Genomic DNA, 14,083 nt, shown 5'->3' with positions numbered 1-14,083 from the left:
CTTAGAGTGTCTCTGGAAGAATGTGGTTGAGTTTCAGGTCTGCATAATGGCTCTTAGACCAAACGAGTGAGACCTGTTCCTGGAGGAGGACGTCCCATTGCATCTGTCTGAGCAACCCTCAGCCCACTTGCTTCTGATGAAACTCCTTTAGTGCTGCCCAAAGAAGGGATGATAGGGCACTTCTAGACATTTAACACTAAGCATCGCCTTTGCTGCATTTCTGGATTCAGTCATTTTTTTGTTTCTCATGTACTACTGTGAAGTACAGCTGAAAGCAGTTCTTTTTTATTGAAACTAAGTGTCCCTTTGCTTCCAGTTGCCAAATGCAGTTTTTGAAATGCAAACATGTCTGTGTAACTTCCAGTGTTTAATGTTCTGCACAGAGAAAGAAATGGAAAGTGTGAAGGTAAAGGGGAAGAGAGACAATTTTGTACCTTCAGACCGAGAGCTGGCTAAATATGTGAGTAACAAACACTGGTCTGGGAAGTGCTTCTCTTCAATTAAAAGAACTGAGCTCAGTTTATTATGCTGTGTAGGAATAAATGAGATTCAGGTTTGCTAGTTGTGTGACATTCATCAATGCAACTAAAGTTGCCTGGATTTTAGCATTAATATTGCTTGGAAGAGGATTACATTTCCTGGAAAGCTGCTGTTTCTGCTGGTTGTTTGTAATCCCTCCTCTTTTGGGGTGGTCTGTGTATTTTAAAATAATTTAATGTGGTCAAGGAGTAGCTGACAGAATTAGGATTGTGTGGTAGAAGTGGTAAACATGACCAAAGGTGTGGAGAAAGGTCTGTGGGCTAACTGGGGTTGAGTGTATTTCATTAAAACTACTCGTTAGACACCCTGTAATAGGTGGATTTAGAGAAAATAAGCACTGCCTTTTGAACTACTTATAAGTAAATGGGAGACCAAGATTGTAGTGAATATGATGAAGAACACTGGCCAGTTATAGTAGAAGGCCATAAGCAGGGAGAGGCCACAGCAAAATATGACACTATGGCTGCATTCCCTCACCCAGAACTAAATAATAAAGGAATCAGAGAAATTGCCATTGCTGGAAACATGCCTACGTACACAGACCTGCCTTCCTAGCAGGCACCAGCTTGCAGTGGCAATAACTAAGTCAGTGTGCTGCTGAGCTAGAAATGAGATGAGCTTCATCATGAATAAATGAGGCTTTCAGTGTGGAAAATACACTGGCTTTGTTGCACTGGCTGGCAAACACCTTTCATTATTCCCATATCAAGGCTGACTGGAAATTACATAGCAGCTGGCAAGAGGAGGTACCTGCAAGCCAGAAAAGGCTGCGTCACGCTGCTGCTGTGCCTGATTGCCAGGACTAGTTTTGCTCTTCCACCAATGCTGTGGATGATACCTGGCTTCTCTGAGATCTTTGCTATAGAAGAGCAGTGGGAAAGAGTGGCTTGTGCTATTAATTGAGTTAATAGGGATTTCCCTTTTCCATCTCACCCTACTTGTGCCCTGCACTTTATTGGACTGTGTTTTCTGTGAAGAAAGCAGCAGCAACAAGAACAAAGTAAAAATACATTTTAACAACACTTTGTTTTCTAAGCTAAAGGTGGCTTTTGGAAAATGGTGCCTTATGCACAGAGGTACCTTTGAGCTTTACAAAAATGACCTTCTGTTTCTGCTGACTTCCATGCAGTGTTTATCTACAGATCCAGGTAAATCTTTACTGATCTGAGATGCGTCCTCTGAAAGAGCAGCTTCTGAAGAAACAGAAAAAAGATCTTGTCTTCTTTTTAATCATTCCCCACTGTCCGAAAGTGGATGCTACCAATGAGTCACAGGCATCTTCTAACCCAAGTGATGCATCTCTTTTGATGCTTTAATTCACCCCCAAAGATGTGAGCTACACTGAGGCTCCCCATCTAGATGTGTTTTGTTCCTTACAGTTTGTTTGCATGAGCTGATTTCATTTGTACTGGATTTTTGGGAGAGAAGAGATGCTAAACTTATCACCTTGCCTTTATTGTGGATAAGATTGCATCTAAAACACAAATGTCAAGGTGGTTTCTTTACTTTTTTTTTTAATTAAGAAGCATCACCAAAACAAATTGGGTTCAATTTTGCTACATCAGTATTGTGCGTAATGGAGAGCATTGTGAGCTAAAACATACATAGATGGTTAACAACTTAATGGCATATGTGGAAAGATGAGAGATGTTGTTTCCAGCAAGCTAGCCAGTTCAGCCAGAGCAGAGGCAGCTGGGGAGTGCTGGCAGCAGGCAGCGTTGGCTTTCTTCTCAGTAACCAGGTACTGGTCTCAGTCTCCTCTGCAGCCCGTTGGTCCCATCTCCTTCCTCCTTCATATCTGCGTGTTACTACAGAAAGTGTGATTTGTCATGTTGTGCAGCATGACTGATGCATCTCTGGCAATGCCTTCCCCATATGCCTTTTGATGTTACTTCAGATTCTGAATGTCTCAATATATTGAGTTTGTGCTCTTTATTTGTTTGAATTGGGCCATGCTGTAATTTTGTTTTGGGTTTCTGCACTGCAGGGCCTGGCCAGCTCTTTATCTTCAAGCTGGGCTCCTCAGAGCAAGCAAGGCAGCAATTAAAGATAGAGCAGACCCAGCACTCTGGTCATGCAATGACAGAAGCAAAGAGTCCCACAGCCTGTGTGTGTGTGCTAAGCAGGCTGCCCAGGGATGGCAACTGGGGCAGCAGTGCTTTCCTCCCCGCAGCCCTGGCCTTACACTGTGATGGACTGAAAGACTTCTAGCTGGCTTTGTTCTGTATGGCTGCTGTGACGTTGTCCCAAGAGACTGAAGCACTTTCTAAGGAGGGAATACATTGTCCTCTCAGCATTAACAGTCCTTCCCTGGGTACACTGTGACATCCTTTTTCAGAGATGTGCTGTGCCGTATGGGAGACGTGTGCGTAATGAACCTAGTAGAAATAAACACTGCTTCTCCCCCTCATTAATATTTGATCTATGATTTATTTATCTGCCCAGACTTGGACTAATAGCATGTCAAATGCTGCCTGTTTGTTTTCCTGTTGACATATTTCTATCAGCAGTGTCTTCTGTCTTATGGACAGGAAAAATATTAACAGACTTATAAAACAATGGTTAAACGAGAGCAATTCTTTGATGTAAGCTAGATGGACTCCACTTGGAAAATAATAAGAGATTAGGTGGAGGGGAGGGGTCTTTTTGTCTACTGTGAAATTATTCACATCAGGCTGGAAGAAGAGTAAATCGAGACTGACCGACTCCAGCAGAAGGTCAGACACTGTCGGGTGCTGGCTGGTCTGTGTCTGCTGGAGCAGGGCTTGCCTCCGCACCCACGATAACCCTATGGAGACCTGAAAGCTTTCTATTGAGTATGAGTGTGCGCCACAGTGATGGAAGAAGGGATCAAGCTTGATATCGCTCAAAATACTTAGTGAAAACAAGCAAGTCAGAGTGCTGCAATTAAGAAGTACAAGTATTTCAGTGTGGAGAAAGATGCTGAAGGAGTCTAAACACACCATCTGAATCCACCCTCCCAGGGAGGGGATGGAGGGGCTGTCCCTGGGGGTTTTCAAGCAGGGAGTAGATGTGGCACTGAAAGGCATGGTTAGTGGGCACAGTGGAGAAGGATTGGGGTTGGATTAAACAACCATCGTGGTCTTCTCCATCCTTAATGATTCTGTGATTCTGCAGTCTTGCCAAGAATGATCAAATCTGTTTAATCTCTTCTTCTATGATTAGATTGAATTGATGTTTTTGCATCTGAAAAGAAAAAAATCCAACACAACAACAGACAAAAAAACCAAATCAGTGGGAGTGTTAAAGCAAAGAACATCACATTAAGTGACCAGGTTTGGGGCACCATGAGCTCTCGTGGCTTTTTTTATCAGGATTCAGAGCACTGGGATTTCTGTCTGTGCCCCACCTGACCTCTCTTCTAGCATTAGTCAAGGCAGTCTCTTTCCTTTTGCTGTCTGTTTATAAACTGTTAAATATTAAGGAAAAGTCAAAATTCCTAGTCTGTATTTTACACAATACTTAGTTCATTGGCTGTTTCATCTGCTAAGCCCCACTGTGATAAGATGAATAATGAAAGAGAGCTTTGTCAAAGACATTTTCAGAAGAGCTGGTTTGATTTGTTCCACAGGGCAACTTTTCTACTAACAGAAATGTTTCCACTACATGAAGCATCAAATTTTGTCTTTAAAATTGGCAGTAAGGAAGGTAGAAGAAGCAGCTCCCACTTGTGTTGATTTTCAGAGGTGTAGGATTAATGTTGTTTCGAGTTTGTAGTGGTCCAAACTTGCCTTCGGCTTGGGTGGGTGAAAGTGCTCCATTTTCTCTCTCTTCTCTGCCTATTGACAATATACTTTTTCTGCTTCCAAGAGACAGGCTGTCAAAGAAACGTAATTAAACAGTATAGAGGTTGGCATGCTTTCATTCAAAAGAGCAGCGTACAAAATCTAAACATTGGAATGATTTCTGCTTTGAATAGCTGCTGCGGTTCATGGCTGGTTATCTCCAAATTCACAAAGACTTCCGGCGCTGGGGCAAACAACTCTCCTAAAAGCTGCTGGCAGTTCTGCTGTGACTCCTTCTGGTCTCCTGCACCTTTTCCTGTTCGTTTCTTTTTTTACGTTTTAAGAAAACATGTTGAATTTTCCTGCAATCTTTGATATCAGGAGATATGAGCAGAAACACAGACTTGTGTATCTAACTGTGCACTCGGCCTTATCTTTGTCTGCAAGGCTGGTGTTTACCTTGGAAAAGGAAATTATTCTTTTTGAACAATTATATACTCAAAGCTTTCATCATGTCTCTCTAATTCGTAGTGCTTTTCTTCTAGTGCACTGTCAGATGCTTCGTGAAGTTTTAAGAAGATAATGTCTCTAACAAAAGGAATTTGTTTGTTTGTTAGAAAAAAAAACATTTTATCAATAATCTGAGCTGATCAGAATGTTCTCGTGATGCTGATCTTCATGTTTGTGAAGGACAAAGCTAAGAGATGGCAGTTAAGCAGGAACGAGGAGTTGGAAGAATGAGAGGGGGAAGTCCATTAAGCAGCAGCTCCTTCAGAGGGCAGCTGGGGCCTACAGGCTGTGAGAGCTGTGTATGTGTGGGTAATGCCATGGGGCTTGAAAAAGCCAAACCTTACACTGGACGTGCAGAAGCACGAATGTTGGCTACAAACTATGTGCAGAAATCCTTCCAGTCTGCTTAGAAGTGGTAGGGCTGAGGGAGAAGTGCTGCCTCTAGAGAGCCTGAACACAAAGAACCATGAGTCCAGAAAGTGCAATCCCTGAGGAAGGAGTGGAACAACTTCTGCTTCTTGGGCCTCCGAAGAGAAGGCTGGAAGAGGCAGGAGTGAAAGAGACATGCTGATATCTCGGCACATGGACGTACAGGTAGAAATGAAGATGCTCTGCAAAGACATAGATAGCAGTTGTCTTTGAGCCAGGTGTGAACAAGATGTAGTGGCTTCAGACACATACGTGTTCATATCAGATCTTGAGAAAAGGTTTCTAGCAGCTGAAATTGTTAAGCAATGGGTGCGACAAGGCAGTCATCCCCTGCAGCGGCCTTTAGGTTTAATCCACTAAATTCTCACTTTTTTTCTTTGTCACTTGTCTCTAAGTCTCAACAGTCAGGCTGTGGTTATTACAGACTATCTCAGACTAAGATGATGGCACAAAGAAAGGAAAACTTTCATGAAGTTTAATCAACTGTAGCGTTGCTTTCCTTGGTGAGGGGTTGTAATTCTTACCACCACTAACAGTGACTTACTATGGAAATTTTTCATGTTTTCTAATTATTAGTATTATTGTGTGCTTTTAATAAGCATAAAGTATCTGATTGATACCCTCAGGATTAAGCATACACGCAAGTGCTTAGCAGAAGTTGAGTCCTTAAATGACCCTTCTGTATTTCCTTTGTCATGGCACTAAACCTGCTGCACTTCTTGAACTTTATCTGAATAAGTGCTGCATACTGTATTTATATCAGACACATTTTTTGTTTGCTTTTTGGCTTTATGAAATGTCAGAATCAATCTTATACTAATGAAATGTCCAAATTTCATCTCAGCTATGAGCATAGCTGCTAATCCTATAAGATGTTTACTTTCTGCCTCTCTGGCTATGTATAGTAACAGCCAGTCCGCCAACTTAAGCACTGCTGACAAATGTCTCCCTACTGCTAGTCGGTCTTATAAATGTTATTTCATTGAGCAAAGGTTTGAAATTAATTAATTAAATGTCATTAAAATCCCTTACAACTTTTGACAAGTTCGATCTCGCTGCAGACTATTAGAGGTAGTTCATGAATGCTTTGTACGTGCCTCCAGAATCCCAGCCAGTTCAGTACTGTGTATATTTTAGATTTCTTACTTTGGTCCCTGTGGAATACAGCCTCCAGCAGCGGTGCTTGTATTTTGGGCAGGGGATGTAGGGGAGAAAGTAGAGAGAAAGGCAGGCTACTGCAAGGGATGGCAAACTGATAGGAAAAAGGTAAGCCAAAGGCCACTGTGAACATAGTCTTCCAAGCAGCTTGTGCAGTGTAACTACAAACCCCCCAAGTCTTTCATAGTAATCTTTTTTTTTTATTCTTTTTTCCTATGGTGTTCTGGAAGTGAGAGCTTTGTAGTTCTTAGCATGGAACTGGGGGCTGCTTTGCTTGCTGTGGTCAGACACTTCACAAGCAGTGCTCATAGAGGGGTGCAGGCATGTTCATGCATTTGTCACTTTGAGTTTCTAAGCTTCAGGCTCTGATTTTCCAAATCCGTTTACCTTGAGTAGCACTTGGCCCCTATGTGAGCACCACCAGAAGCCTACTGAGGCAGAATGGTGTATTTATTTATGTTGGCATAGTGCCCGAGGAGTTACCCAGAAATAGGGCCCTGGTGTGTTGACTACCACAGAAAAAACCAACTCAGCAGATGTTTCTCAAACATCTGATACACAGGGAATGCTTTGCTTTAGATGGGAATTGCTAGAGCAGATGACAGATCTGGCCAAGCAGCCTTACCTTTTGGAGTACAACCAGCAGCAGGCTAGGAAAGGCTGTTAGGCCTGTTGGACAACACGGCCCTTCACTGTTCATTTTCTCAGATCAGAAAAGCTATCCCTCAGAAATCAGCCACTGGAATGGCCAGTGGAGACTATATTGATTCGCCTTAAACAAACTGCTCAGGACGTATGGTGTTAACATATTCCCCATTTCCAGGTGAACAAGGAAGGCCATTTTTCCAGGCTGCCTTTCATGTGTTCAGAAACAGAAACCCAGCTTTTATAAGCTTTTTTTTTACAATTCATACTAATTGTATTGCATGTACACTTTTGTTGGAAAACATAAAGAACAGCAGCAGCCTGTATGCATCAGTTCTTGAGAATTAGTTGTGTTTTCCTCTTACAATGGACTTTTGTCCTCACCTGATTCTCATCCTTGTTAAGATTGATAGTTTCTGTAGGGTTCCATGTCTTACTTTGGCATCTGAGAAGGTATTATCAAATCCTTTTTACAGCAAAATAGAGAAGTACTAATTAAATAAATGATATTTCTAATGTTTACATGACACTGAAAATAGCTTTGTAGCTCTACTGTGTGCTACTCTAAACAGTCCTTAAATAGGGTGGTTTAGGCTTAGGATCGCACATGTCAGGGAGTGTCAGGCAGTGAGGCAACATTCCCTGCAGGTACTGAAAGGTGTCATCCTTCAATGCCTGACTGAGAACCACTTTCTGTTTAGTTTTTCAGGCTTCTCTTTCTATTTAGTTCCTGCTCTGCCACTTAATGTAATGCCCGTTTGCTGCAGCCTGCTTTTAGTTTGCTCCTTTTAAAAGCTCCCCGAGGCGCAATGATGCCTAGATATTAATGTATTCCCTTCCCGCAAATCAAGCAGATGTGTGTCTATTGAGTTAGTGTCCTAACATTTAGCTAATTTCTTTTCAGACCTTAGTTGAATCACTGCTACATGCCAAACCCATGAAACTCCTGGGATAGGTATATCTGTAAACACAGTATTTTGGCTTTAATTGCCAAGCATTTGTGACTTGCATGTATATACAAAATCACTGAATATGCTACACTAGTGGGCAGCATAGTGTGAAGAAGCATAGTTGTGAAGTGTGGCTGAATTTAACAGCAATAAGTGTAAGGTACCCTTGGCAGTCAAAGACCTGAAGTAGTTGTTTTTGCCATCTTTATCCATCCATCTTTTTCTTACTGGTTGGAATAGAAACCTTCTTTGAAAAAGGTTGCTCTTGGTTGGAAAGTTGAGCCATTAACATGATAGGCAAAAAAGATCCTTGCCAAGGAATTAACATCTATTTACACCCTGCTTCTCATTCTTTAATGTTCAAATCACACAAAGCCAGGGTTGTTATACCTCAGCTGTGGTTGGAGTCACTCATTTTAAATGTAAATGGTAGTGCTTTATTTTCTGCCAGAAAAGAGAGAGATCTCTCCAGATAACTGAGGTCCTTTGTATCACGTTCCCTCTTGCTGAGGTACTGAGCAGAAGTAACTCTTTGGAAGAACATCAGTCCTGTCCTATTCTTCTAGCTGTGCCATAAAGAAAAGTGCCATCACACCCAAAATTAGAATACTGAATTCAAGTTGCATGTATTTATTGAGGTAAGGTATCATGAGGAAGATTTTCTGGAAGCTCCTGAGCTCCTCATGGTAGCCAGAATACCCTTAGGACTATATCAAAAAGACATGCATTATTCTAGTGAAGTCTTTTAAAAATATAGGTTTATTTTAAGCACATGAAACATCAGGATAGGCACAGTTACAAATACAGAAAAGGTTAAACATGGCAATGCACTTACAGCCTGACAACACAAGCAGTAGTTTAGAGGCAAAGGTTAACATTTCACATACGAAAACCAGCTGGAAATTGGTTCTTTTTGGTACTAGACATTCTAGACTTTATTCATCTCAGTTTTATATTAAAAATATTCTGTCATTCCATACTTTCTGAGATTTTATTTAGTAGTTACTTGCATAAATACTTATGTACTTAAAATATTGTATAAAGTGCATTCAAATGAAGGATAGAAAAAAGGAAAAGGCTCAATTTCCAGTGCACTAGAGAGGACTGAGGCAAAACACTCAAATCATTAACTAGAAAGAACTTGGTTTCAAGTCAGAGCCTAAGCCCATAATGAGTAATGGCACAGTAATACAAATATGGCTTCTAGGAGACAATTTCAGAGTAGATACAAACTACTTGAACTGTGGTTTGATAGCATATTCATCTTTCAAGTTTTGCAGAGCAAGGTAACATTAATGATAACTATTAGATTAAAAATATGCTGAAGTTCGAAATGCTCCTCCCAAGTTGTCCTGAGCATTTATAACTGTAAGCAACATTCTATTTGTTTTGAAATAGTCCATTTATTCTGAAGCCTTATTGTTTACATTTTCCTGTGGACTGTGAGCTGCTATCTTGGAATTCTGGGCAGTCTTTTGTTACATAGAAATGCAGCCATTCCCATCTTTAATCGATAATCCTAAAGATGTTTCTGTTAACATCAGTGAATTAGCATGCACTGTTCAGAAGCTTAGGCTTTATAGTTCACACACAGTTAAGGGAAATCTAAGGACAGCAGTTTCAGCTTTCAGTGTCCTGTAATTGAATTCTATCTTTCTGAAGCTTCAAAAAGCCTAAAGGATATTTTCAAATTAAAACACTGTGGAATAAATATTTTTTCCCCTTAAGACATGTTAGGGATGCAGAAGAACTGAGGGCCACAAAAAATTTCACCTGTTTTTAGACAAGGGATCTCCTCAGACTCCATACTGAGAGGTCATGTCATTACTGGAGCCTCTTAGCACACATCTTACTTCTGTGGAAGCATGACCTTGGAAGACAGTGAACAACATTCCCAGTAGTGTGATACTGGCAACAAGGACAGCGATTGTTCCTTTACATTCAAACAGGAGTAACTCCTCCAAATAGAAAATTAAAAAAAAACAATAACAAAAAAGGAAGCAATTTTTTTTTTAACAGTAATTTTCATCTCTATTTTGTATCAATTGTGCTTATTAATAGGTTGAAAGAATACTCCCACTGAATTCAAGAGATGAATTCTTTGACTGTTCTTAGTCATCCTTTTTGTCTGAGGTACTAGAGTTATCTTCTTCACAGTCTGCAGGACAGACTTTATTTCTTGCAGTTGGTCTTGTTTCTGAGCCTAGGACTGCACTCTTTCTAATTGGAGTGTGTTTGGCTTCAGATGACTGAATGCTGTCATCTTCCTCTGCCATACCTACCTGATTTCTCTGTAACTCTAAGTAGGTAGTAAACAACTTGGCGTATTCTGGATGTTCAAGTGCAAAGTTCTTGAACTCATCTGAAAAACAAAAAAAACCAACCCGCAGATAGTACAGTGCAGCAACAGAATCCAAGGAAATGAAGATGATCTCCAGTTATGCTTTTCAAAAGCATCTCAAGCACTGCATGCAAAGTACCTACGTCTGTGTTACAACAGCTTTCAGAAACAGTGTATGAGAGCCATCAGATGTTTCCGAGGAGAAAAGACACTGGGAACTCCCAGTTGTCAGTATGACTATCAAGAGTACTGTTATAAAAGGACGTAACTTACCATAGGACAGCTTTCCAGTTTCATCTGCATCTATTTCTTTAAAGAGGTTAGAAACATCAAGGTCAGGCAGCCCCAGAGCTGACTGAATGATACAAGCAAACTCTTTCTCTGTTATAGTGCCATCATCATCCTGGTCAAAGAGCTGGAAAAGACATATGCACAGAAACATTACTTCGCCTGTGAACCTTCCGTGTGCAAAACAGCCACCATATTAGGTTTCTAGTATTCAAAAGGTGAATTGCAAACAACTGGTATTTGAACAGTAGGGCTCCATCTCAGCTACTTTTTCTTACAAGAGCTTTTATGCACTTTTTCTGCATAAGACTAGACAGAAGTTTAGCAGTGAAGTACATGCTGTAGTCAGGATCAGAATATTTTGTACTAGGAAAAGTATGCAGAAAACCTGCAACAGCAAACAAATCTTGTAACACTAGCTAATAAAACCTATCCAATGCTTATAAACAAAGGTTAATGTTATTTGTCACCATGAGCTGCACCACTCTATGCAAGCATACCTTAGGTCGTCTTCCTTTTCATTAAGTTGCAGCATACCTGGCAGCTGGTAAATTTGCCATAGCTTATCTTCTGACATAAAATACCTAGCTTTTAGTATATGTGACCTGCCACCCACTAAGGAATTACTGTAATTAGAAAAGGAATTTTGGTGACTGGAATGCAGGCAGTAGATGTACACTGATCGTACCATCCTTCCCAGCACAGTGACAGTTAGCAGCTGCTATGAATCGCCCCCTTGAGAAATACAAGAAATGGATGACTGTAATTCTTAAGTAATTGCTATGGGCGAAAAGTCCCATTGTGATGGAGAGTGCATTTAGTACCAAAGAAAACAAGTAGCAAAAGAAAGCCCACAGTTCACCAAAATGGAATTTTTACCAGTTGAACTAGGCATTTCCTGCTCAAGTCAGGAACTGTAGCAGATTACACATTTTATAATCAATGCAAAACATCAAAGATACCTGCTAGACTTGCTTCTGAGGAATCTAAGATAATTAAAAAAAAACCAGAAATACAAACTACTTTGAGCAGCTGTGACACTTAGCTGTAAAGCAGCCAATGACTATGCTGGGCTGCCATAAAAATGAATTCTAAAACATATTCAGTGTAAGATGAACGTGGTTTTATCTTAATACATAGTGGGTAAAATATCTGAATCTGTGTCAAATATCCTCTGAAAAAATTACCTGGGCATTTGAGTGTTCAGAGATTCAAAATGTGGGCATCCCCGACTGTGTATTGCGTGCTTGACAGCTCCTTGACAGCTCAAACTATCAGAAAACCATGGAACAAGCAAATGGATGATCTTGGATGCAGCCGAAATTCGAATGTGCCTGTCCCAAATACCCCTTTTTGATTTCCCTCCCTTCTCTTCATTTTTGTAGAAAGTGACTCTATTGAGTGTTTGACTTACAGAGGATATTGCTCCATCTATTGTCTGCATGTGGCATTGAAAATCCCAGCAGAAAAAAACCTCAGGCAAAAACCCACAAGTGCTGCTGAATCATTTTGGAGTTGGCCTGCCAAGTTACATATTCATTAGTGCCTTCACATGGCTTTTCAAACCCTTTTCTATGAAGCTGATGACTGCAATTCTCCGCCTCCCCTTCACAGTCTAAATGTCAATTGGTTTAAGAGAATTACTCACATTTGCATATCAGATTGAAGCTATAAACTTATGATTTGAAAACTAACAGATTTACAGTCAGTCTTCATTTGTCAGACTTGTAGATTTACACTAATTTGAATTTACCTTAAATGCCATGTGAATGGTCTCTTCTGTGTTGGCTGGATTACAGAGGATAGATAAACCGATGACATATTCTCTGAAGTCAATGGTGCCATCTCCATTCTGTAACCAAAAAATGTATGGCAGGAGTCACAGTTAACAGTGCATATCACCTCAGAAGCGGTTGTACAAATCAAATATACAGCATGCACTAAGGGAACATGCAACATTAAATCATTATTTCTTCCTGCAGAAAATACAGCTTTCTAAATTTGTGTATTACTGGGGATGAAGTAGGATATACATGTTTCCAATATCTTATAAGCACCCAAACAAAAAAAGATTGGAAATAACTTAGGAGACTTTTGTTAGCATATGGCCTCCAAGAAGCTTCTGAACAAGAACTGGAATACACCAGCTAAAGGTAAAGGTAACAGTTTGTGGAGCGCTGGCACTTAGTGAAACTCAAGAGACACTGCAACATCCCAGAACAGAGAGGCCAACACTGAGACTGCTGTCTGTCTGGAGTTAATTCTTCCTAAGAACCTGAAGCAGTAAAACATATGCCAGCAGAAGTACAGCCTGATGATGCACGTGGTCTCTCTTAAGCTTTTCTTTGAAGCAAATGCATTGCCCTACATGCTATTTTGAGGCAAATACATTGTCCTACTTTGTAAGCCAGAAATGCAATTAATTAATTGTAGCAGCCTGTTTGATAATTGCAGTTTTGATCTGAAAGTACATTTGAATGTGCTCACTACAAAGCCATTCCAACAAAACACTTGAATTTTACTTTGATGGGATTTGTGATCAATTCTATGTAAACTGCATCATATTTCCAGACAGGAAATCCACTGAAATACATGTTTAAATCAGTAATGTTCCTGTGACCACCCTGAAAGTTTCTTGAGGGTTTTAGGAAACATCCAGTGTAGGCAAGAAGCCTCCATAAGCGTTGCAATGGGACACAGTTAATGAAAGCACAGCTGTCCTGACTGGTAGCCCATAGTTTGGAATATTCACCAAAAGGACACTCGTCAAAAACGTTCTAAAATGAAACAAAAACATAAAGCAGATTTCCTTCTGAGGATAATGCACTGTACATTTCAAGAAGAATTTCTTTTTTATCAAAAGAGTGGGCTCCCTAAGTCTGAGAACAGCACAGACAACGCAATTAACAGACGGGCTGTCTCCTGGGTAAATCTGTCTCATACAGCCAGATCTTGATCCTATTCCTGGCTCTCCCACCAGCTTCCGATGCCCACTCTAGCATATCAGTCTTAACTTTTCTGTTCATAGTTTCCTCCTACTGAACAGTGGAATATGGAGCTCCCCAGTGGACAAATGCTGAGGCTGTTCTGTAAAGTGCTTTGGAAGTCTTGCGTTCTGTGAAACACGGATTTCTGATATTGAGCTTAGATCTTAGGATAGTCCTTGATCAGCATCACAGTGCGTTCAGTACTTCAGGAAGCTTCACATTTGGCAGGATTTTAAACTGCTAAGATTCGATTTTAGTTACCATTCAAAAAAATTCAGAACTGGTTTGTACAGATAACTGTTTTTTCATTACACTGATGGTCCAATCAATCTTTTTCAAGGCATCTACCATTTGAACATCCTATATTTTGAAGACCTACAATTTTAATGAAATGTTTTAGCAAAAATAGGAATAGATCTAAGTTACCTTGAAGGTAGCATGTCAAAGGTATAGTTGCATGTCAAAGGATATATAAATTTTGTCAGCTTT

At 40.4% G+C, this 14,083-nt stretch overlaps 1 protein-coding gene across 3 annotated transcripts in view; it reads right to left on the bottom strand.

The window, feature by feature from the left end:
* Nucleotides 1-8,719: 8,719 nt before the first annotated feature.
* LPCAT2 (lysophosphatidylcholine acyltransferase 2) overlaps nt 8,720-14,083 on the bottom strand; it is a 27,913-nt gene continuing 22,549 nt past the window's right edge. For all 3 annotated transcript variants that reach the window (XM_048958919.1, XM_048958920.1, XM_048958921.1), the window contains 3 exons: nt 12,361-12,459; nt 10,593-10,734; nt 8,720-10,340 (listed from right to left, as the gene is read on the bottom strand). In XM_048958919.1, the coding sequence (XP_048814876.1) occupies nt 10,090-10,340; nt 10,593-10,734; nt 12,361-12,459 (492 nt within the window). In that variant the 3' untranslated portion in view covers nt 8,720-10,089. The remainder of the gene's footprint in view (nt 10,341-10,592; nt 10,735-12,360; nt 12,460-14,083) is intronic.

Source organism: Lagopus muta, chromosome 12, assembly GCF_023343835.1.
Source record: "Lagopus muta isolate bLagMut1 chromosome 12, bLagMut1 primary, whole genome shotgun sequence".
In the NCBI taxonomy this organism is placed as follows: Eukaryota; Metazoa; Chordata; class Aves; order Galliformes; family Phasianidae; genus Lagopus; species Lagopus muta.
The sequence above is the reverse complement of the archived record's forward strand: the minus strand, read 5'-3'. Positions and strand labels throughout refer to the sequence as shown.